Below are 23,964 nucleotides of genomic sequence, written 5' to 3'. Positions count from 1 at the left end.
AATACCATAAATACTATGTGAAGATCAAAAAATAAAGCTACTGACAGAGCCTGAGCACAATTATAAAAAATGCATTTGTACAATAGGATGTTTTTGACATCTGAGGGTTAAGATGAAACTGATAGCTCAATTATTTAAATTCAGTTTCCCATTTCTCTCCACTAAAGTTCTACTATAAAGCTTCATTATGGAGAAGAGGTGGACCCAGGGCTCTTCAAACATATGACAAAAGAGTAAAGGCTATGCCAGTTTCTACAAACCTGGAAAGGCTTTGAGTACACTGTCTGAAGACAAACTTCACTGCCAAGTTCAGGGAAGCTTATCACAAGGCTGGCTACAGGATAAAGAACATTTTGGCTACAAGAACTCTGGAACACAAACCCTCTCCTTAATTCCAGAGGAGCTGTTTCCTTTGCCAGTGAAGGGAAGAACCCACACTGAAGAAAGCACAGAGCTTTGAAGTAAATATAATCTCGATCTATCTAGATTGATTTCATATAACCTATGATTTGGGTAAGTAGCAAGGAATAAAAAATTTATTTTTGTGCTAAAAACATGCTAGAAGATATATGCTAGCAACAGAGTCATGAAATGTTGGTTAAATCTAGTTTCTAGAAATAGCATGATGTAGTGAAGGAAACATTGAATATGGGACCAGAAGACCAAGATTAAAGGTCTGACTTTTCTACATACTGGTATATGTAACCAACCATTCACTTAAGCCCACTGACCTATTTTTTTCATCTATAAGATGGAGATATCTAGTAGTGTTGTAGTAAGGAAGTAGTAGTAAATAGTTTAAAGTAGTAAGCAGTTTAAAGTGTTATGTATTAATAATACAAGAATAATCAAGATATACTACATTAAAAAAAAATCCACCGCCTAAGGAAGAAAAGTAATTATTCAAACAAATTGCCTGAATTTGAAGGATGGTTTACTTGTGTGGTTTGTTGAATCAGTTTCATTTCTTTTTATCATTTTAAGTCTAATTTATTTTATTTCCTCTGAATTAAGTTTTATTGTTTATATTTCTAATCTCTAAAGTTTTGCTAATTAAAGAGTTTTTAATAGTCGTTTTATATTTTAGAAAATAAACTTGGACAACACATGTAAGTATTATCTGAAAAATACACAGACACCCTAAAATTGCATGTGCTGCAGGGTTGTAGTATATAGTTAATAATCATAACAATATGTTTTCATGGAAACTTCTTCTAACATACCACAATAAGGCAATTCACTCCATGCATATTCCTTATCAATATCAACCACATAAAACTGCAAAGTGGCTAACTAGATTTAATGATAAAGAATCTTCAAAGCCATTAGGGCTCTATCCTCAGTCTCATGCTACTCAATATTCTTACCAGTGATTTGTATGATGATACAGAAGCATTATCAAATGAGGAAATAATGAAAAGGTGGTGAAGCTACATAGGTAATGTATTGAATAACAATCAGGTTGGAGGGGGAAAAATGGGTCAATATCAGTAAAACTAATGTTTGGGAAATACTAATGCAAAGACCTATATGTGAGTTTGAAAAATCAGATATAAAATATAGGATAGCAAAGATCTGGTTTGACTACAGCCCATGTAAGAAAGACGTGAAGGATTTTAGTTGACCCTTTGCTCACCAGCAGTCAACAGCATAAAGACACTCAAGATAAAACAATAAAAGTAAAGACATCTCAGAATACATTGATAGAAATGTAGCATTTAGCTTATGGAACATGATGATCTTACTGAAGTATGCACAGGTAAGTTCACATCAAGTGCACTGTGTCCACTTCTAGTCACTATATTTGAAGAAGAACAATGACAAACTAGACAGCATTTGGAAGAGGGAAACCAAGATGTTAGGAGATCTTGAAACCAGGTAACACACAGATTAAAGGAATTGAAAATGTTTAGCTTTTTTCAAAGGAATTAAATGGTCTTATTTTGCTCTGATGGTCAGAAGTATAATAAAATAAGTGAACAGAATAAGAAAGATATTTCAATTTAAGACAACGAAGAATTTTCTAACAAGTGAAGATAGATGTTGGAGAGTTGAACAGACTCTGGGGAAGGACCAGATGAACCTTCTCATTATGTATACAAACATGCTTATCATTACGGACTCTGGTTACTTCAAGTACCATCCTTCCATTGTAAATGAAAATAAGCTGACATTACCTGCTAGAGAATTTATACATGCATGCATGGATTTATACATACATCTTTATAGGCCTCTTGTCCTTATCCTGATACTTTATGCCAGGCACTGTGCAAAGCACAGGAGATACAAAAAGAGGCAAAAAAAAACCCCCAATCCCTGCCCTCAAGGAGCTTACAGTCTAACAGGAGAGACAACATGCAAAGAAATATACACGAAAGCAAGCTATATACAGAGTAAATAGAAAGTAAATAACAAAGAGAAGGTGCTTCAATTAAGAAGGGTTAGGAAAGGACTCCTATAAAAGATAGGATGTTACCTGGGACTTAATGGAAACCAGGGAAGCCAGTAGACAATTAAAGAGGGAGAGCATTCTAGACATAGGGAATTCCTTTAATTCTAGACATAGGCAAGAGAAAATGCCAAGAACCAAGAGACAGAATGTCTTGTTTGTTGAAAAGTTAGGAAACCAATGTCACATGTCAAGGGTTATGGTATAAGAAGACCAGAAAGGTAGAAGAGAGCTAGGTTATAAAAGGCTATGAATGCCAACAGACCATTTTGTATTTGATCCCAGAGGCAACAGGGAGCCACTGGAGTTTACTGGGTGGGGGGGATAACATGATCAGACCTGAGCTTTCAGAAAACCACTTTGGTAATTGAATGGAGGACCCACCTGCAGGTTATTACTATAGTCCAGATATGAGGTAATGAGGGTCCACACTAGAGTGGTAGTAGTATCAGAGGAGAGAAGGAGGTATTTTGGAAAAGTGAAATTGACAGGCCTTGGCAACAGATGGGATATGAGGGGTGAGAGACAGTAAGGAGTCCAAGATATCTCCTAGGCTGTGAGACTGAGGGATATGGGTAGGATATTGTTGTCCTCTATACTAATAGGGAAGAGCCTTTAGGAGAAAAGACAATGAGTTCTGTTTTGGGCATGCTGACTTTAAGATTGTCTACTGAACATCCAGTTTAAGATGTCTCAAAGGCAGTTAGTAATGTGAGACTGGAGGTCAAGGGAGAGGTTGGAGCGGGATAGGTAGATTCGAGAATGATCAGCATAGAGATACTAATTAAATTTTCACCTTCAAAGAAACCTCCCCTTCTCTATCCTCTTCTACAAAATATAGAATAACATTTATATGATCAGAGACTTTGTCCTCTCACTAGAGATGACCTTTTAATAGCATTATCCACTCACTGGCCAGCCAATTTCAAGAGAATGAGAATTTCCATGGGATACCTATACCCATAGCAATTTTTCATTGTTCTATTTATTTATGTAGCCTTAATTGCTTCCTTTGCATAGGCTTACTGTCTTAAATGCCCCTAAAGGTCTCCCTAACTCCAAAAACTACATCTTTATGGATAAGTATCCACTTGGGACCAAATGGTTCCAAAGTGCTTGGGATCACAGATAACAGGCTTTTGGATCATCTTTTCAAAGGTAGAGGAAGGGAACATTATAATCCTATGTACTTCATCCAATTTAACTAATTACAAGGCTTAAAAATTCCCAAAGGTTGATCAGACATTAACAAATACTACTTTGCTTCCTTATCAATCACTGACCTAGAATTCTGGAGAAGTGAGAAACTGAGGAAACCATCCACAAAACATGTCAGAGATGGGGAATACTATTTTGTATAAAATGGAAAACTGGAAACCCCTCTTTGGTTTTGCTCTAGCCCCCTTCCGCTCCACAATCTCCTAAAAGACCTCCCATCTCTTCCTCTTCTGAGGCACCAAATGGCTATAAAAATATCTTTAAATGAATCTCATTTGGATATTTCAATTTAATGCATGGTCTCTCTCCTTTCCTAGAATGGATGTAGATTTAACACAGTGCCAGGCACATAGTAAGGGCTTAATAAATGTTTGCTCATTGACTGAAAGAGACTAAAAAATTACTTATTTAGAGAATATTTGACAGGAAATGTAGAACTGAAATGAGTAGAGGTTGATTAATTCTCCTTTTAGAAATATTCAACCCTGAAAACAGCACCAATTCTTGCTTGAAGAATTAAAGTAGAGGATGGATAAACACCTCTCAGAGGTCATAAAAATGGGTGATAATCTAGGTTAGATCTTAAGAACAAATTTCAGTGGCAGGACTGCTATATGTGGAGTCAGAAGACTTTGGATTGAATCACAGCTCTTGTCAAATGTGTGACCTTGTTAAGTCACAAACTCCCTAGGTCTCAGCTTTCTCATCTGTAAAATGAAAGAATTTGGATTATATGAACTCTGAGCTTCTTTGCAGCTCTAAATCTATTAACCTTTATTGCTGTTTCCTGTTCTACTTCCTCCTTCCAGCCCCATTCCTTTCCCCTGAATCTCTTCTTCAGGCAAAATAAACTCATTTTTCTTTAGCAAATCTCTCTCAAGTGTGGTACCCACACATTATGTTTGGGAACAAGAGAAATTCCAAAGCAGAACTCCATACCACTATAAATCAGAATCCTGTAACTTTGAACAAATGAGCACATAGTTAGCAAGTGAGGCTCTGTGATCTAGTCTTCATTTGCAATGTAAAGCCAAACTCTTTTTAAAAAAAGAATCTTTCAGCTCATAGACAAATCTAGTGTTTTTGATAGCACTGAACACAACAACTTCTTAAGGAACTTGTTAAACCTTTTATAAACACCTAAAAAGCATTAGAGAATCAACTATTTTTTACCAAGTCAGGCTCACTCTGCCTAGTGAACATGCAAACAAGAAATGAATATCGGAATTAATAAGGTGCGGTAGAGCAAAACGCAGTGAGCTTTCTGGCAATGTATATCACATCCGAAAGTAATGGAATTATGTTGGCATGACAGGAACTAGATGTACACTATATCATGTGGGAGGTTTGTAGTATCTAAGGATTAAGTAGGAAAAGGTATATTAGATAGCTTAAATGCATAGACTGTGTGGTGTGTGTGTGTGTGTGTGTGTGTGTGTGTGTGTGTATACTCCACTCTCCAGAAAATATATCTCTTTTACAGATGTAGTTTTATCACTTATTCCCACACTATTTTCCTAGTAATAGGAACCTTATTTTTTATGGATAAATTTAAAGGTATATATTATTAGTGGCTGAGTAATAACGTCAGAGCCATAGAAAACAAGCTGTAGGAACCATGTATATTCTGAATCAATCCTTGCAGTTTAAATTACCTATATATTTTTCCCACAATTATGATTACTCTCCTATTTAAGAGGAGCAGCCATGATGGCAGAACAGAAAGAAACAGAAGAATCCAGCTCTTTTTTACAACTACTCCAACAAAGATCTAAGAAGAATAACAGATATGGACTACATGTGCAGAATGAGACCCACATTTTCAAATGGGGCCAACATGATCTACTTTGCTTAACTGCATATTTGTTGCAAGAATATCAAATGAAAGGTGAATTTTTAATTTAAAAAAAAAAGCACATACACAAAACAGAACAGCACCAAAGCAAGAAGAGATTGGGAAATCCAAGGAAAAAAAATACGAGTCATTTTTCCAACCCAGGGAGCAGGAACAGGAGTCACAGAACATCAACCACAGAGCTGGGGGAGGGGCTTATCCTAATCTGTATCCCTGGTCAAGGAGCAATCATGGATCCAATAGGGTCTGGGAATAATCTTGTAGAAAGCAAGAACATGGGCCAGCATAGAACTGGCTGTGCTCTCTACCCCCAGAACTGGGTTGTGGACCCACCATGGACTTTGGCAGGTATCTGGGGCTAGGCATGAGGCTGACCCCTAGCTGCATTCTAGGAGTGAAGTGATGGTACATCCAGCTGATCTAGTTCAGATCTGGTCTATGGGTATGTAATGGACAAGGAGCAGGAATCGAAAGAAACAACAGCTGAGTGGCATTGACTTAAGAGTGAGGTCTCTGATTCAGTTCTGAGCCTCATCTGAGGTCTGCATCAACTATGAAGGGGGACTGTACCTCTGCCACTCTGAACTTGCAGAGCCTTTCTGCTAGACCCCCAGAGGGTCTAGGACCAACAGTAGTCTCTTGGCTCCAGCTAGGGGCAAATCTGTGTTATGCAGACCCAAACTGGAGTAAGAAGCCTGTCAAATTCAGTCCAGTTCAGTGTGGGGGTAGGGAATAACTAACTAGACTTCATTCTAGATCAGACCGTTTAATGTGCAATGAATTTTTTCAGGTCCCTGGCCTGAACTGCCTAAGATATTCATGAAAAACACAGCACTTAACACCTAGAGAAAATAGCGGCAGGATCTCAGAGAACAGAAACAAGTAAGGTCTTGATATTGTTTTCAGAAGTGTACAATTCCTGATCCTAATATGAAGTCCCAACAAGGGAAGTAAGACTGGAAGAATGAGTAAAGAACAAAAGAATCTCAAATAAAAAGCTATTATTGTGCCAGTGATGCCTAAGACATAAACCCCAAAGGGGAAAATAACTCCAAAACAACTACAAGAAAAGCTTGAAAGAAAAACATAGCTTGGTTATATAAGGTCTGCTAGAATTCCTAAAAGAATGAAGTAAGAGTTTTAAAAAGAGTTTAAAAATTATGATATAAATGAAATTAGAATCCTAAAGAAAACACTTGGAAAGAAATGAAAATGTTGGAGGCAAGATTTGAAAGGAGAATTAGTAGCTTCATATGAAATGTGAAAAACCTTAGCCAAGTAAAAAAATCTTAGAAAATTAGAATGGACCAGACAACAATGAGATATGTTAAATCAAATTCAAAAATCTGAAGAAAAAAAAGAAAAGAAAATCTAAGATATCTCCTATCAAGAATAACTGACCTGAGAAATAGATCAAGGAGTATGAGAATAATTAGACTAGTCATGTGTGACAGCATACACCTGTAATCCCAGCAAATAGGGAGGCTGAGGCTAAGTAGATCTCGAGTTCAGGAGCTCCGAGCTTAAGTGGGTTTGGCTGATTAGAGTGTCTGTACTAGGATATTCATCATCAATGTGGTAAGTCACCAGGAAGGGGGAAGGGGGAGCATCACTTTGCTTAAGGAGAAGAAAACTAGTCGAGGCACAATATGCACCTCTGCCCCTGAGAAGTGGGATCAGGTTTTAAAAGTAGCCCCTGTACTTCCAAACTGAATGAGATGGTAAAGCCACAGCCTTAAAAAATTGAATAAATGAATGAATCAATCAATGAATGAGAATAATTGGATTACCTGAAAGTCAGGAGCAGAATAAGAGCCTGGGTATCATATTTCAAGAAATCATGAAAGGAGAGTGTGCATATGTATTAGAACCAGAGGATAAAGTGAAAATAGAAAGAATTCACTAGTCACATCCTAAAAGAAATCCCAAAATGAAAACTTCTAGAATTTTGTAGGTAAAATCCCAGGGTTTATAGGCCAAAGAAAAAAATGCTGCATGCAGTCAGAAATAACGAGGATAAGTACCAAAGAGCCACAGTCAGGATCACAAAAGAAATGTAGCAGCTAACACTAGAAAGGAGCAGAGCTTTTGGAACACAATATTCCAAAAGACACAAGCCTACAACCAAAAAGGATTTACCTAATAAAACTGAGTAACGACCTTACAAGGGAAAGACAGACTTTAAATGAAATGGAAAACTTTTAAGCATTCCTAATGAAAAGAGCAAAATTGAGTAGAAATTGAAATACAAAGGCAGGAGTCAAGAGAAATGTATGTTACTTCAAGACAAAACAAGGCAAAAAGCATTGATTAAGAGCTTCCTATGGGCCAGGTGCCTGTACTAAGTACTGGGGCACAAAAAACAAGAAAAAAGAAAAAAATCACTGCCTTGGAGGAATTTATATTCTAATGCGGAAAAAGATAACACACAAAAGAGAGCTGAAAATGGAGGTGCTAGGGGTGGAGGTGAAAAGAAAGGATCAGGGTTGGTATGGGCCCTTCCTCAAGATGGAAGCTCCAGGAAGAGCTCACCAATGGAAGCAGAGGTGGAGGGAGAGGTCAGCTGAGACATGGTAGCAGTCTTTTCATAAGAAGTTAAATCTAAGTGAGCAATCAGAAGGGACTATAGAAGGATGAAGTGTTTACATTCTACTAAAGGGTCTTGATAAAACTGTTCCTTGAGAGTCATTTTGTTATGGTGTGTTGAGCCTAAAAGAAGAAAGGGAAAAGGAATAAAAAACACTAGAGGAGGAAAAGGGAACATTATTTCACATAATTGGGGTACTTAAGTAGAAGACTGTACAAATAGGTAGAGGGAGTGGCCATCACTCAATGTTATTTTCCTCTAAACTGGGCAAATGAGGGTAGAACACAGCAAACAAAAAGTTTAGGGGGACAAATGTACTCAACTAGAAAGAGAAATAGAAGGAAATTAGGAGAATAGAGAGGGAGGAATCAGGGGAAGGGTACCAAATTCAGAAGCTGGATCATGAAGAAAGGGAATGGCTTAACAAATTATGGTATATTAATATAAATATAAATAAATACTATCAAACCGTAAGAAATGACAAAAGGGATGGTTTTAGTGAAATCCAAAAAGATTTGAATGAACTGATGCAGACTTAAACAAAACCAGAGGAACACTTTATATAATAACACCAACATTGTAAAGACAGGTCATTGAGACTTGAGAACCATGATTCTGGATGAATGATGATGATGAAGAATACTATTCACCAACTAACAGAGAAGTGACAAATTCAAAATAGAGAATAGATATACATATTTTTGGACATGGACAACATGGACATTTGTTTTGATTGACTATGCAAGGATTTTTTAAAAAATTTCTCAACTGGGGAGTAAGGAGATGTAGGAGAGAAAAAAATGTTAGTTGCAAAACAAGAAAATGGGGGGGGGGAAAGCAAGTGACATAGATGTTAAATAAAAAACCAAAAAAATCCACAAATTCTATTATGGGTATTATACTGTGTGAGGCATAAAATGGATTCATAGAAACTAAGAAAACTGTAATTTACTCATAAAAGATTCATTTCGTGCTCTTCTCTACCAAAGTTACATGGAAATTTTGCCACAAGATGCCAGAAATTTTAATGAATTAAGTTTTATATTATAAGAAATGTGTGCATGTATGTCATTCATTGTGGATTTATTGACATTTGTATTTGATGGAAAATGATATAGCAAATTATAATTATCTAAAAGAAACAAGACATAGAATATAAAAAAAAGAAAAGCGAAAGTCTAATACAATAGCACCTAACTTATATGTGGTGTTTCAGAATGGTCTAAATATTAATCACAAGAGCAGGAAACAAGAAAGAAAGGGCTCAAGGGAACTTTATTTAAAATATATGTTAAAAAATAAATAAAATATATATTGACTGAGTAACATCTTTCTAAGGTTGAAGACAGGTTTGTGACCCTAGTTAAGACACTATGAGCCACCCCAATATTCTTTCTAAAGCAAGGGGCAATTTTGGATAGCTATTAAATGTGAATAGTTAGATATTGTCTCTCATGTTAAGACAGCAACTAGAAAATAAAACTGCAGGGCAGAATAAAGAAAGAGGAATATGAGGGGAAGAGAATTCACCAAAAAAAAAAAGAATTCACCAATGAGAAGAAGTAAATTTCTTATTACATGAGAAATATAAAGATATTATATGATTTTGTTTCGAGAGAAAGCACATGCAAATCAATGTACTTTCATTGCTTTAGTAGCTTAAAAAAAGACACTCTTTTCTTCAACCTCATTGATTGGATTGCTGAAAATGATTTTTTTTAATCTTGTGAACAATGTTACTGAAATATTTTCAAGCCTCACATACAAATTTATCATAAATTAGCAAAGATGGATTAAACAAAGGACAAATCATTTTCAACCTTTTGTACATTTACCCTCCTGATACCTAAAAAGTTCATACTCCTTTAAAATGTGAAATGAAATACAGTAATCAGAAATGCTTTATACATAACCTGGAACCCATAATACTTTGTCCCACATTGTGATTAGTATTAAAAGGATTAAATGGACCCTTGGATTATATACCTCATTCATATCTCCTCTCAAATCAGGAAGTTTTTGAATGTTAGACCCCACTAGGGGAGTAGGCCAATTCCTGATATTGAGTTTAAGCTTCTGTTGTTAGTTTTTTTCCCCACATCCTTTCTGTGTTGAGAATGTAAAAGAAAAAACAAAATAAGAGGTAAAAAGGAGCGATGTTGTATGTAAGGGAAGCATTTCATAAAAGAAGGAAACAGCATGGTAGGGAACCATTTTCTACAGAGACGTGAAATTCCCTCAAACTAAAGGAACAGACAAACCTGAAACAGGAATGCATCACCAAGAGAGTTACTGAGGCAGAAAACAAAGTCTTTCTTTGGGTGCTCAGGCACTGCTTGCACGATGCTGTTCTCCACCCAGACTGCATGCTTGGGGATGCTGTTGTGATCTATTCCAGACCTCCCATCACTCTCATAGAAGAATAATGTGCATCCTAAGAAAAAAGATCAGAGGCATTCAGTATATTGGTTAATTGAAAATAAATGATTTATGTAATAGCAAGCCAATGCAACATGAAAACCACCACTTGAATCCAACTAACAGGAAGCAAGCAAAAGCTTAAAAATCCTACTTTGCAACTGATTCTTAATTTTTTGGACTAAAATCAAATACCAAATCCAAAGAGGAATGGTGTAGGTTAGAAACGTGGTTTGATGTGGTGTAAAGAGGTCTAACCTAGTAACTGAAACGAATAAATGGTACGACATTGGACTCGGAGCCTGGCACATAGCTGATGCGTAAAAAAAGCTTGCTGAATAATAAATTAATTAAGCTGTAAAACTATTTACTCAGTTGACCTCAATTTCCTAATCTGAAAACTGAGATGATTAAGATTGTGTTCAGTCATTTCTCAGTCATGTCTAACTCTCCATGACCCATTCTGGGGTTTTATTGGCAGATACTGGAGTGGTTTGCCATTTCCTTCTCCTGTTCATTTTTTACAGAAGAGAAACTAAGGCAAACAAAGTTAAGTGAGTTGCCCAGGGTCCCAAAGCTACTAAGTGTTTTGAGGCTGGATCTGAACTCACAAAGAGGAGTCTTCCTGACCCCAGGCCCAATGCTCTATCCACTAAGTCACCTAGATGCCCATGATTAATAGATAATTCCTAAAGTTCCCTTCTGGCTTTATAACTCTAATTCTATAAAACACATTTGCCCTTACTTTTTTCATTTAGACTCTATGTTCATTTTTTTTCCCTCACAGTGTTTCAGTCCCCAAGCAGTCTCTCTCATTATTTCCAAATGAGATTTTTTTTCTAGTTCATGCTGCCTGATCTGAAAGACTGATTTTTCCTTTCTTAGCCAATCTTCTAACAAAAACTATCTACACCTGATGCCTCTGCTTCCTTCCCTCTTACTCCATAATTTTTTGCAATTTGGATTTTTAACTTATCACTCCGCTGAAAATGCTCTCTCCAAATTTAACAATAATCTCCTGATTGCCAAACTGTCTTCATTTTTCTCTAGCTATCTGTTGCATTTGAGACATGACAACCTTCTTTTCCTAGACATACTTTCATGACACCTACCTCCTAGGCCTCCTCCTCCTACCTGTCTAGTTGCTCCTTCTCAGTCTCTTTCGCTGGCTTACCAATTATATTTATGACTCTTAACTGTGACTCAAACAACCACCAGGAATGTTCAGATTAGATTAGTGAAGACAGCACCAGTAACCTGCAACATTGGAAGAATAATGGTGCCCTCAATAGAAATAGCAAAGTTTGGAAAAGGGGTTTATTTTGGGTGGAAAGATGAGTTTTGTTTGGCCATGCTGAGTCTGAGATGACTCTGGGACACACAATTTAAAATGTCAAATAGGAATTTGGTGATGTGGAACTGAAACTGAAGAGAGAGACTGGGAGTTGATTTATAGATCTAGGAGTTATCTACATAGAGATACTCTGGGGCAATCTGCACAGACATAATAATTAAATCCATGGGATTTGAAAGAGAGAGAATATACCATGAGAAAAGAGTAGCCTAGGACAGATGACTAGGAATTAGCCACAGTGCATGGTCATGATATGATTGTTGAGTTATCCAAGGAGACTGAGAAGGAAAAATCAGACAGGTAGGAGAACCAGGAGAAAATAGTGTCATGAAAACTGAGAGGGGAAAGTGGTTACAGAAGAAGGTGATCAACAGAGTCAAATATAGTAGATGAGTCAAAAAGGATGAAGACTGAGGGAAAAACAAACAACAAATATCAGATTTGGCAATAAGGAGATTATGTGATGAGGTTGGAACCTACATTACCAAAGGCTGAGGTGTGAGTGATAGGACAAGAAGAGAAGGGAATGATTGTAGACAGCTTTTTCTAGGATTTTGAGAAAGAGAGGCAAGGTATAGGATAAGTCAAGAGAATGCTAAGCAGTAGCAGTAGGCAGTAGAGAAAGAACCAATAGAAAGAGGGAGGCTGAGGATTAGAGAGAGGAAAGTGATGATGGGGGGGTGGAGGTGGATGCAATCTGCTGGAGAAGACAGAAAGAGATGGGATTAAGAGCACACTTCAGATACTGGCCTTGAAAAAAGGAAAGGGCTACCTTATTATAATAGATCAGGGAAAAGGAAGAGTGGGGAAATAATGTAAAGGGGTTTGAAGATAAGGAGAGAAAGAAGCTGGTCACAAATTTCTCAACCAAGTAAGAGGTTAGGTCTTCAATTACGGAAAGGAGTTGGGGGAATACTGAGGAAAGGAAAGTCTGGAATAGCTTCTATGGGGAGTGAGAAAGGGAAGTAATTAGAGAGGAATATAAGGACTGTTGCTGCAGTTGAGGGACCACTTGGAGTTAGTTAAAATGAATTGGAAGTGTACCCAGGCAGCATGGTTATATCCCGTTCTATTAGCAATACATGTGGACACAAGGACAAAGAGCAATATCTCACTGTAGGGTCAGAGGCAGAGTTGCCCACCCACTCCTATTTTCAGAGTTCTCTTCCTGATCACTTGCCCCAACAATACTGGAAATGTACTCTACAAAGAAACAAACAAAAAAAGAAAAGAAGGAGAGTAGAGGAGAGGAGAGGAGAGGAGAGAGGAGAGAGGAGAGAGGAGAGGAGGAGAGAGGAAGAAGGGGAGGAGGGAGGAGAGGGGAGGAGAGAGAGGGAGAGAGGAGGGGAGGCAGGAGGGGAGGGGAGGGGAGGAGAGGGGCGAGAGGAGAGGAGAGGAGAGGAGAGGGGCGAGAGGAGAGGAGAGGAGAGGAGAGGAAAGAGGCAGCTAGGTGGCACAGTGGATAGAGCACTGGCCCTGGATTCAGGAGGACCTGCATTCAAATCCAGCCTCAGACTCAACACTTACTAGCTGTGTGACCCTGGGCAAGTCATTTAACCCCACTGCCTAGCCAGCAAACAAAGAAACTTACTCTGCCATTTTTGCAGATTTCTCCTGGTTCTACTACAAATTCAGTTCACCCAAAGTGAATGGACTATCACCACAGCAAAGCAATCTTTTTAATCTTCCCTAATTGATTCTCTGTCTTGCTAATGTCAGCAAACTATTATAAATCTTTGGTCCTCAAATTTCCTCCAGCACCCCTCCCCTAATTTTTCTCAACTAAACCCCTCCTTTCATATTTTACTAAGAAAACACAGGCCATTTGCCATGAGCTTCCTCTTCTCTTCTCTTATCTCCATCTCATAATTTATTGATCCATTCTCTCATTATGTATATAATAATCTCTGACAAAGTGGCCCTCCTCGATCGAACAAATGGCAAAAGGACCCACATGTACAAAAATATACATAGCAGCTGTTTTTGTGGTGGCAAAGAATTGGAAATTGAGAGGATGCCCATCAATTGGGGAATGGCTCAGCAAGTTGTGGTATATGAATGTAATGGAATACTATTGTGCTATAAGAAATGATGAACAGGCTGACTTCAGAAAGACCTGGAAAGACTTATATGGTCTGATGCTGAGTGAAGTGAGCAGAACCAAGAGGACTTTGTATACAATAGCAGCCACGTTATGCAATGACTAAGAATGTTAAACTGAACCCTTCTCAGCATTAAGAGGATCTAAGACATGTCCAGAGGCCTCGGGATGGAAAATGCTGTCCACATCCAAAGAAAGAACTATGGAAGTCGAATCGCTCTCACTTATTTTTACCTTCTGTTGAGTTTTGTTTCATCTTTCTGATCGTTCCTCCTGTTGGTTTTAATTTTTACTCACAACTTCACTAATGTGAAAATACGTTTAATGGGTACGTAAATGTAAAGCCTATGTCAGATTGTGCGCTGTCTTGGGGAGGGGGGGGAGAAAAAGGGAGAAAAAATTTTCAACTCAAAAGAATATGGAAAAAAAATTTTTTTAAATAAAAATTAAAAAAAAAAACAAAAAACAAAGTGGCCCTCCTCTCCAACAAGGCCAAGCTTTCTACAGGTACCTTTAATCCCATTTCCTCCTATTTTCAACAGATTGCTGATGCCCCCTCCTCATGACCACCCTTTCTCTCTAATCTTTCTTCCTTACAAACATACCCAAGTCTCCTAATGCTTATGAACAAAACAAACCCAACTGTCATTAGAACATACCACCCACCCCCTCAAACTATCATCTAATAACTCTATTTTCTCAAACTCCTAAAAATAAATGTTTCTACTTGTTGCCTCCATCCGTCTTCACTCATTCACTCCTCAATCCTTTGCAATCTGGCTTCCAACCTTATCAACTCAACTGCTCTTGCCAAAGTCACTAATGATTTCCTTAATTGTCAAATCTTTTTCTCAATCCTAAACCTTAGCCACTCTTAATCACTTGCCAGTCTTGACTACCTTTTCCTCCAGGATAATCTTTCCTCTAAACTTTGTTTTTGTTTACATTTACTCTTTTTGTTTTCATTCTACTGGTCTGATAGCTCTTTCTCATTTTATTTGGATCATCAGCAATATCATGCCCACTAAATGTATTCTCCATCTCGATGACTTCATCAGCTCCAATGGTTTCAATTTTCATCCCAATGCAGAAGACTCCCAAACTCATAAAGCAACGGTCATCTGTCTCCTGGGCTCCAGGTCTGCATCACCAACTGTCTATTGGACATTTCCCACTGGACATCCCATAAGCATCTCAAATCAAAATGTCCAAAATGGAATTCATTAGCTCTCCCCCCAAACCCATCTCATTTCCAAATTCCCTATTTCAGCCAAGGGAACTACCATTCCTATAGTCATCCAGGTTCAAAGTCCCAGCACCATCCTCAGCACCTCCTTCCCATTCACCCATATATCCTATCAACTGCCTATCTTGTCATTTCTATCTCTGTAAATTCCCTGCCCAGTACTTTTTAGTCAGAGTACTGCTGTTAGGTGTTTATCGCCTCTCCCTGCTCATACTCGTTCTGCACAGAGGTGCCAAACTGATTTTCCCAAAGTTCAGGCCTGATCCTGTTACCTCCTTTATCCGTTCAATGCTCTTCATTGGCACCCTACTAGCCTGTAGATCAAATATAAACTCCAGCTTTTAAGCCTTTTCACATCTTAGCCCCAACCTATCTTCCCAATTTTATTATACATGACTCCCTTTACCACTATGTGGTCTAGCCCCACTGACTTCTACTCAATGGGGCCATCCCACAATCTATAATTAACAGAAGAAATGAAGATACAGTTTGAGCTAAGCTCAAAATACTAATTATAAGGTCTTCCAAAAGTTGGGATTGACCCTTATCTATCTAGGTATTATATATCCCATACCAAGTAATTTGTCAATGACTATTCTATTATGACCCATTTGAGGCAGACTTATGCTTCAAGGATTGGGTGGCTCTCATACAGAAACAAAAATAAAATCCACTGACAAGTGGTTCATCCTATACTATAGCTGTGTGCCATGGTTTGTTTCTCCTGTTCACTTCATTTCAACTTACCTGTTATCTCTTATTCCCTCTCACTACCTTATTTTCAACTAATTTGACAACAAAAATGTTAAGTTTTTAGCCTCATTCTTTGAATGAATGAATTTTTTAATAAACATAAAGAATCATATGCTCTAATTTCATTTATGTACTAGTCTCATAAAATATGTACAAATAAATATGTATGTGTATTGTGAAAGAAAGTATAATTACACAGTTAAAAGAGAAGATGTGAAAGATCAATGGATTAGGAGTAAGAAGTCTGGGTGTAAATCCTCCCAAGTGACCTTGGAAAAGCCACTTCATAGTTTGGGCTTGAGTTTCCCTAATATTTAAAATGATGGGTTTGAAATAGATGCTTTCTAAGATCTTGCATAGATGAGGTCAGGATACTTTGTATTAGTATAGTTCAGTATTTAAATCCTGAAATTCAATAATCTTATGAATTTTCAAGATGGAGATATGAATGTATGTGTATTTAGATATAGATATGTAGGGATATAGATGTGTACACACACACACACACACACACACACACACCCTACATGTACAGGTGAAAAAGAAAGTGTGGTAAGACAAAACCACAGAGTCAAAATTACCCAATGAGGTCCAGTTAAGCAATAACTCAAATTTGCCTCAAGATTTCAACATTCATGGAAGATAGTTCATCTAATAGGATTCACCTATGAATTTACTGGGTGCTATTATTGTTCCTAAGTACAGCATCTAGAGCTTACCTCTGATACCCAGATGTCAATACCAGGGCCAACATCATGCTGCAACTATATATGTGAATAGGGTCCTTCTCATAGATCATCTCAGAGTTAGGCCTATAGTGGGTTTGGAATTGCAGGCTATAATAAACCCACTTCCTGGTACTGACCAATAATACTGTTTTTATGATCCTTTATAATAATATATGTGGTTTTATTCCTCTTTTGGCCAAATGCAGGAACTGAATTGATCACATGTACACATATACTTCATCTAAGTCTGCTATATACAATAATATACAAATCTACATATGTAAGGCATGAACATAAAATAAACATGATTGATTTTTAAAATATGCATATAAGGGGCAGCTAGGTGGCTCAGTGGATAGAGCACCAGCCCTGGAGTCAGGAGAACTTGAGTTTAAATCCGGCCTCAGACACTTGACACTTACTAGCTGTATGACTTAACCCCATTGCCCAGCCCAAAAAATAAAATAAAATAAACTATACATATAAGAACTTAAATATTCAAGAGCTATATATCCAAATTAGCATTGTCTGAAGCAAAGTGATCATTGCAGGAGGGCAGCATATTTTCTTTTTCAATGATACTGCCTCCACTCAAATCATTTTAGGAATTCCTCTTTTGGTACTACCTTCAGAGCCAGTTAATTTAAAAGCTCTGTTTTGAAGGAATCATCTATTAGCCTTTCTTCCTCCTCCTTTGTAAGTACAATTCAGGTGCCACCTCCTACATTAGGTTTTTCCTGATCTCCCCAGCACTTAGCACTTTCTCTTTCTCCCCCCACCCTTCTTCTTCTTCTTCTTCTTCTCTATCTCTCTGTATCTCTCTTTCTCTCTTTCCCTCCCTCCAATTATTGTTCTCTGCATGTTGTCTCCTGATTAAGAAAAGTAAAAACAAAAATAAAATTACTTTGTATTTACTTAATTATGTGTCCATCTTTCTCCCTACCTCCTTAACTCCTTGAGCTCAAAGATACATAAACTTGTAAGGTAAAATGTGTATTTTTAATCTCCTTGGGAGGCCAGATGTCTATTGGAGAATTGACCTTATGTGGACATTTGAAGCAGCCTCTGTTACTGTATACATTTTATATGTAAGAGATTGCTACATATAATAACATGTATATCCCACCTTGATCTCTGTATCATAATCACCTACCATGGAACTTGACAATGTTGTTGAATTAAGTTTAATTAAAATTATAAACTAGAGATGCTTAGATTTTAAATCACGTAAACACGTGTAAAAAGAACAATGCATGAAGAATTAAGAGATGAATAAAATGTATCTTCTACCCTTACCTTTCAAAGAGACCCAATAGTGTTTCCATTTCCTTCGGGTTGCTGACTCTACTTTCTTGTTCTTCTTGTGGACGAGGAAGTTCTTCACGGCTAGGGCTCCAGCCTTTCGGACTGTTCCTTGGGCAGCTGAGAGGAGGATATCTGACTGTCCCAGAGAGCTCAAAGTACCACTACTCTGTTCATCACTGTGGGCAGAGCCAGCTTCCTCAAGGCTCTCACTGTTGTTGGTGCTCATCTCCAGTTCCCGACGGAAATTCTCGTATACCCCTTGCCGAGCAGCATCTCCAGTAGAACTGCTGCCACTATCGCTGCCCAAAAATGCTCGGCTAGTAGTTGGGGAATAGCTGGAGTTGGTAGCATTGGATCGCCTGGAGAGGAGGTCTGTATCAATGGTGGCTCCTTCAATCCCACTGTCTGCAAACTCACTCCCTTCACCTATGTTCACATCCTTGAAAGGAGAAAAAGCAAGAGAAGAAAAAAGAAGACATATTACTTAAGAGGATGAGGTGCACTGAAGGAGGCCCAATGGTAAGAGTAAAATGAAAAGTGGCGAGGACCAGGCTATGTAGCCTTGAGCAAAATGCTCGATCTCTCTGTTGATCAGTTTCTCTTGTGAAAAATGAGGGGGCTTTATTATGATCTATAAAATCCCTTCCAGTTGAAATAGTCTATAAGTCTTTGATGCTAAGACAGCCAGTGTGCTTCTGTCACTCAGGTTCTATGCTCAAGCCCTAAAACTCAGATCTCCTCTCTGTCATCTTCTATTGATCAAATAATAATAGCTAATGATACCTAACATTTATATAGTGCTTACTTTGTGTCAGGCACTGTGCTAAGAGCTTTACAATTATTATTTCATTTGATCCTCACAACAACCAGGGAGGTTGGTGCTATTATTACCCCCATTTTATAGATGAGGAAACTGAGGTGAAGTGACTTGCCCAGGGTCACACAGCTAGTAAGTGTCTGAGGCCAGGTTTAAACTCAGGCCTGTCTGACTCCAGGCCTGGTGCTCTAATCATTGTGTCACTGAGCTATTCTGTCTTCATTGTTTTAAATTGTAAAAATATGAAATTCCCAGGACACAAGAGATACTTTGATGCTCAGGAGCTGTTAAACTGTCTCAGCATGGATACTAATAATTTGGATGGCAGGGAAAGGGAATAAGAAGAATTGATGTACTTTTCTTCCTCCAGTTATCTTGTATTTATCTATATCTATATATACACATGATATCTATCCTTCTTCCCAGCCAAGAATGAAGCTTCTTGAAGGCAGAGAAAATTTTGTTTTTGTCTTTGCATATTCTCTTTGTCTTACACAGAGTAGGGGTTCAATACATCTTCACCAAATCGGAGGAAGAGAAAAACATTTTATAGAATTTATCATTTATCTGACTTGGGTAATTACCTAACTGGCAAATCAGCTATTCAGATCCTGCCACCTACTGAGAATTGTAGCTCTCAGCCGCCCTTACTTAGCCTCATAAGAGTGCTTTGAAACCCCTGGGAAAATTCTATAGGCTGATTAGTTGCTCCAAATGTAAGGATATATAACAGCATAACTAATTCTGTAGAGCTGCTGCCTATAAAAAAGCCTGCTTGGGAGTCCATTATTTAATGTGATGACTAACAGGATAATATTGCACCACCCCACCCACTCATCCCACAAGGATGAAGAGAGTGTTCTTTTCTAATCAGGTCTGGTAGCTTCAAATCTTGGTTGCTTGGGAAAAGTGTCTTATTTTGTATTGTGCCAAAAAATTCTGCAGGGCTCATTGCTCTGTTCAGCGTTCTGAGACTGATTTCACTTTTTAAACTAGAGATTCTTAGAAGCAAGTACTTTACTGCCTCTAGCTAGATGACAGCTTAGTGTCAAAAGATGGAAAAGTAGCAATTCTCAGTTCAAAAACTTAAAAAATGTCCACAGTTCTATCTTGCTCTCAGGTTGTAAAATATGCAGAAGCAAGAACTGTCCTTTAATTAGGGTCTTAATTGCTATAAAATGTTCATTGTATTTCCCTAGAAATAATTAAATTCTATTGTTGCAAAGTTATTAGACTCTACCATAATCACTTATAGATCACCCCTCAGCCTGCCACTTAAGTCATTCCCATATTTAATATTATCATCCCAATCACTGCAGTAATTAAAGGTATGCTTGCATAATTCCTTATTAGCTAATTAAATTTTGACATATTGCTCAATTAATCAAGTAAGCTCAGAGTCCACACCCTAATTCATCAAATATTCTCCAAGCTGGAAAAACTTCCTTTCCCCAATCTACTATTCATGCCTCTCAGTACATTAAATCCCTTTCCTTGATTAAGGGACTCCTTAATCAACCCTTTAATTAAGATTAAATAAATATTAAAATTATGGAACAGAGACCTTGTTAGCAATGACATAAATAATAAAAAGCGGTAAAAATAACTATTAAAAATATTTTAGCTATGAGAAAGTGTCACTTCAAACTATCATTGTAATTACAGATGATTTCACTTCTGAACAAATATACCCACAGCTTAGTTTCACTCAAGAAACCAAAATCTCTTCTCCAAAATTTCCTTCAGTAACTTTACTAACAGTTTCATTGAGAAAGGACTCTCTATTCTCTTTCTGTCTTCACCAGCTTCTTTCCAACAATGACAGAATAATAGTCTCTCATTAGATTCAGTGCTAAAAGCACTGGATTACAGTTCCTTCACAAAAATAACAGCTATGAGTTTCTCCTCACCTTCTTTTTCTGTCTTCTCCATAGTCTATGTCATAGAATAAAGATAAACATATACTTTCCCTCACTCCATACCAAGAAGCACCTCATAAAATTAGAGCCAACCGAAAATTGTATCATCACCGCCCTTAAAGAGTCAGTAACAATTTCCACTGCTTCCATAGGAAAGGATTTTAGGGTTTTTTTATTTTAAAATTTTTTACACAAAAATGTGTATTTCTTGTTTACAGGTTGTTGTTTTTAAATGTGTAAGTCAACATGTAACTTTCAAAGAAATCCGCCATGTCTGTGGTTCTTTCTGTCCTTCTGTTTTCTTCCTTACTTCAATAACCTTCTTTCTTTTCTCTTTTTCTACCTTTTCTTTTTTGGGGTGTGTGCGAGTGTGGGTGTCTACCCTATTCCTAGACCCCAGCCCAAAAGTAAAAAACATCAATCCTTTAAACAAATATGCATAGTCAAGTAAAACAAATTTCCACATTGGACATGTCTGAAAAGGTATGTCTTATTCTGTACCTCAAGTCAGGAGGCGGGAAGTATGTTTCATTAATGGCACTGTTATCCTACTGGATTATGGTTGATTCTTTCTACAATGAAATATGAGTTTCAAATATGAGTCTTTACGATGCTATTACTGTATAGATTGTTCTGTAAATTAGCTCACTTTACCCTAAATCAGTTCATACTAGCCTTCCTAGGGTTTCTCTGAAGCCATTTTCCAACTGATAGGCATCCCCTTAGTTTCCAGTAATTTGTTACAACAACAAAAAGCTGCAGTATATATGCATCCTTTTGGTCTTTCTTTGATCACTTTGGGGTATAGATTTAGTAATGGGTCAAAGGGTATGCCTCATGGTTTAGTAACTTTTTGGGCATAGCTCCAAATTACTTCTCACAACAGCTGGACCAATTCATAACTAACAGTTCATTATTATATCTGTTTTCCTATCAACCCTAGGTGAGGTTCTTGAAATAGGTGTCACACTATGAATAATTAATTATAGAATAATAACAACAATAATGTTGGATATCAGTTTTATTGGCAAGCAGTTTTACTGGCAAGAAATAAGACTTTTTATTAGCTAGCAAGGTTTACAAAACACTCCTCACAACAACAATGGGAAGTAGGCACTATTACTGTTCCCTACAGGTGAGGAAACTGAGGCTGAGAGTAGTTATGTTAGTTTTCCACAGAGTCACACAGCTATTAGAGATGACTAGTATCTACCAGCATTTCCCTATAACATGAGTTAGATCCATCCCTTCTCTTTCCTTTCTTTGACAGGGATTAGTTTCCCCTAAGAGAAAAAGAAGTCCAAAGCCTGATGGGCCTGTGTTTCCCTGATTCAGCTTCCTAGTCACCAAAGGAGAGTTGGGCCCATCTAACTTGGCATATGTGAAAAGACCACTCAAGTTACTTGACTTGATAACCACACACATTTTTATATATAGACTAGGGGGGCTTTCTCCAGAGAAATTAAATACTACCATATCCTTCTTGAATATCTTTGCAATGTTAGGGCAAAGTAAACCTTCTTTTGATACCTGTCTGTAATATGAGTGCCATATTTCATTTGAACATCAAATCTAAATGAAGAGACCATTGGTGTTAGGGCTTAGTTAGACCTGTCCTGTGTGAAATCAGATGTTAAGGTAATTGTTGTTTGAAAATATTTATATTTTTATGTGAACAAGATGAAAATAAAAACATTCTATTACTTCCTATATCCCCTTTTAAAACTTTTCTTCTATGTATTTATATATTTATTGCTGTTTTTAATGATAACATTTACATAAAGACCTTTAGTGACAAATTTTTTAAAAAACTAATATTTAAAAAAATTTAAATGTTATTGGGAAATATATAACAAAATAAATAAAAGTATATTAAAACTATTTTTAAAAACCCATTAGTGAGTTTTAAATTCTTTGCACTCTGCATCACCTTGTATAGGTCTTCCTATATTTCTTTATATTCTTCATGGATATCATTTCTTATAGTGCAGAAACAATCTTACATATTAACATGCCACAATTTATTGAGAAATTTCTTAGCTACTGAATAAATATATTTCTTTCATTTTTTATTCCCGTAAGGATAATTCTGCTAGGAATATTTTTGTATAGATAAGTCTTATTTTGATTTCAATACCATTCTTGGAGTATAGTCCAAGTAGTGAGAACAGTAGGTCAAAGGATATGAATAATTTTATAGCAATGTAGTCATATAGCTGTCTGAAAAGAATGTCCCAATTAACAGCCTTACTAACAGTGAAAGAGTATGCGTGTTTCTCCACAGCCCTAAGGGCACTGAATTTTAAGGTTTTAAATTATCTTGCCAATTTAATTGGTTTAAGTATTTCTGAGTTGTTAGAACTTGCATTTCTCTACGATGGTTTAATTTTAATCATTTCAGGTGGTTACTGGTCATGTGCTTTTTAAAGAATTCCCTATTCATATTCTTTGATGACTAATATTTCAGGAAAGGGTATTCCTCTGTGTCAATTTCTTACAGATTTTAGGTATCAAGCTTTTTATGGCAAAGGTTTTCCCTTTAATCTGTTGCTTTCTGCTTTATTACAAAAGCATTACTGTTTGTTGAACAAGTCTTTGTTTTAATACGATTCAATGATCAAAGGCACCTATTTTGCCTTTTTTGCATTTGTTCAACAGCTGAGAATTTTTCCTTTCCACAGTTGTGACTCTCTCTTCCTCCCTCCCTCTATTCCTTCCAATTTCTCCCCTCCCTATATATATATGTATATGTGTATATATATATATATACACATACATACACACGCACACACATACAGACATGTACATACATATATGTATATATACACATACGTGTATTTATAGACACATCCTAGTCATTTAAAATCTACTGTACATGGCATTCAATATAAATTTAAATGCTACTTTACATGTACTGTTACCTAACTTCCCCAGTTTTTATTGAATAATTAATTCCTTCCCCAATGTATGTACTTTGAAATTTACCAAACATAAGCACATGTATCTCTGGTATCTCATAGTGTTGACAATAGTGGCAATGCCTCTAATTTTTTTATTACAGTAATAAATATTTTGTATTATGTTAACAGAAAAATTCTTCTATTCCTGGTATAAATCTATTCTGAACAAAATGAATAATCTCTTTGATAGTTTTTATTCTATTGGCATTTTGTTTCGTGTTTCTACACAGTCACTAATAATCCAATAACAATAT

At 36.9% G+C, this 23,964-nt stretch overlaps 1 protein-coding gene across 1 annotated transcript in view; it reads right to left on the bottom strand.

Moving 5' to 3' along the window:
* Window positions 1–23,964, bottom strand: part of TIAM1 (TIAM Rac1 associated GEF 1) — a 243,823-nt gene that overhangs the window by 98,056 nt on the left and 121,803 nt on the right. The window contains 2 exon segments of the mRNA XM_078146537.1: window positions 10,371–10,543; window positions 18,006–18,453. Of these exon segments, the coding sequence (XP_078002663.1) occupies window positions 10,371–10,543; window positions 18,006–18,453 (621 nt within the window).

This window comes from Phascolarctos cinereus, unplaced genomic scaffold, assembly GCF_003287225.1.
Source record: "Phascolarctos cinereus isolate Bilbo 61053 unplaced genomic scaffold, phaCin_HiC Scaffold_726;HRSCAF=1367, whole genome shotgun sequence".
NCBI lineage: Eukaryota > Metazoa > Chordata > Mammalia > Diprotodontia > Phascolarctidae > Phascolarctos > Phascolarctos cinereus.
This window is presented reverse-complemented; position numbering and strand designations above follow the sequence as displayed.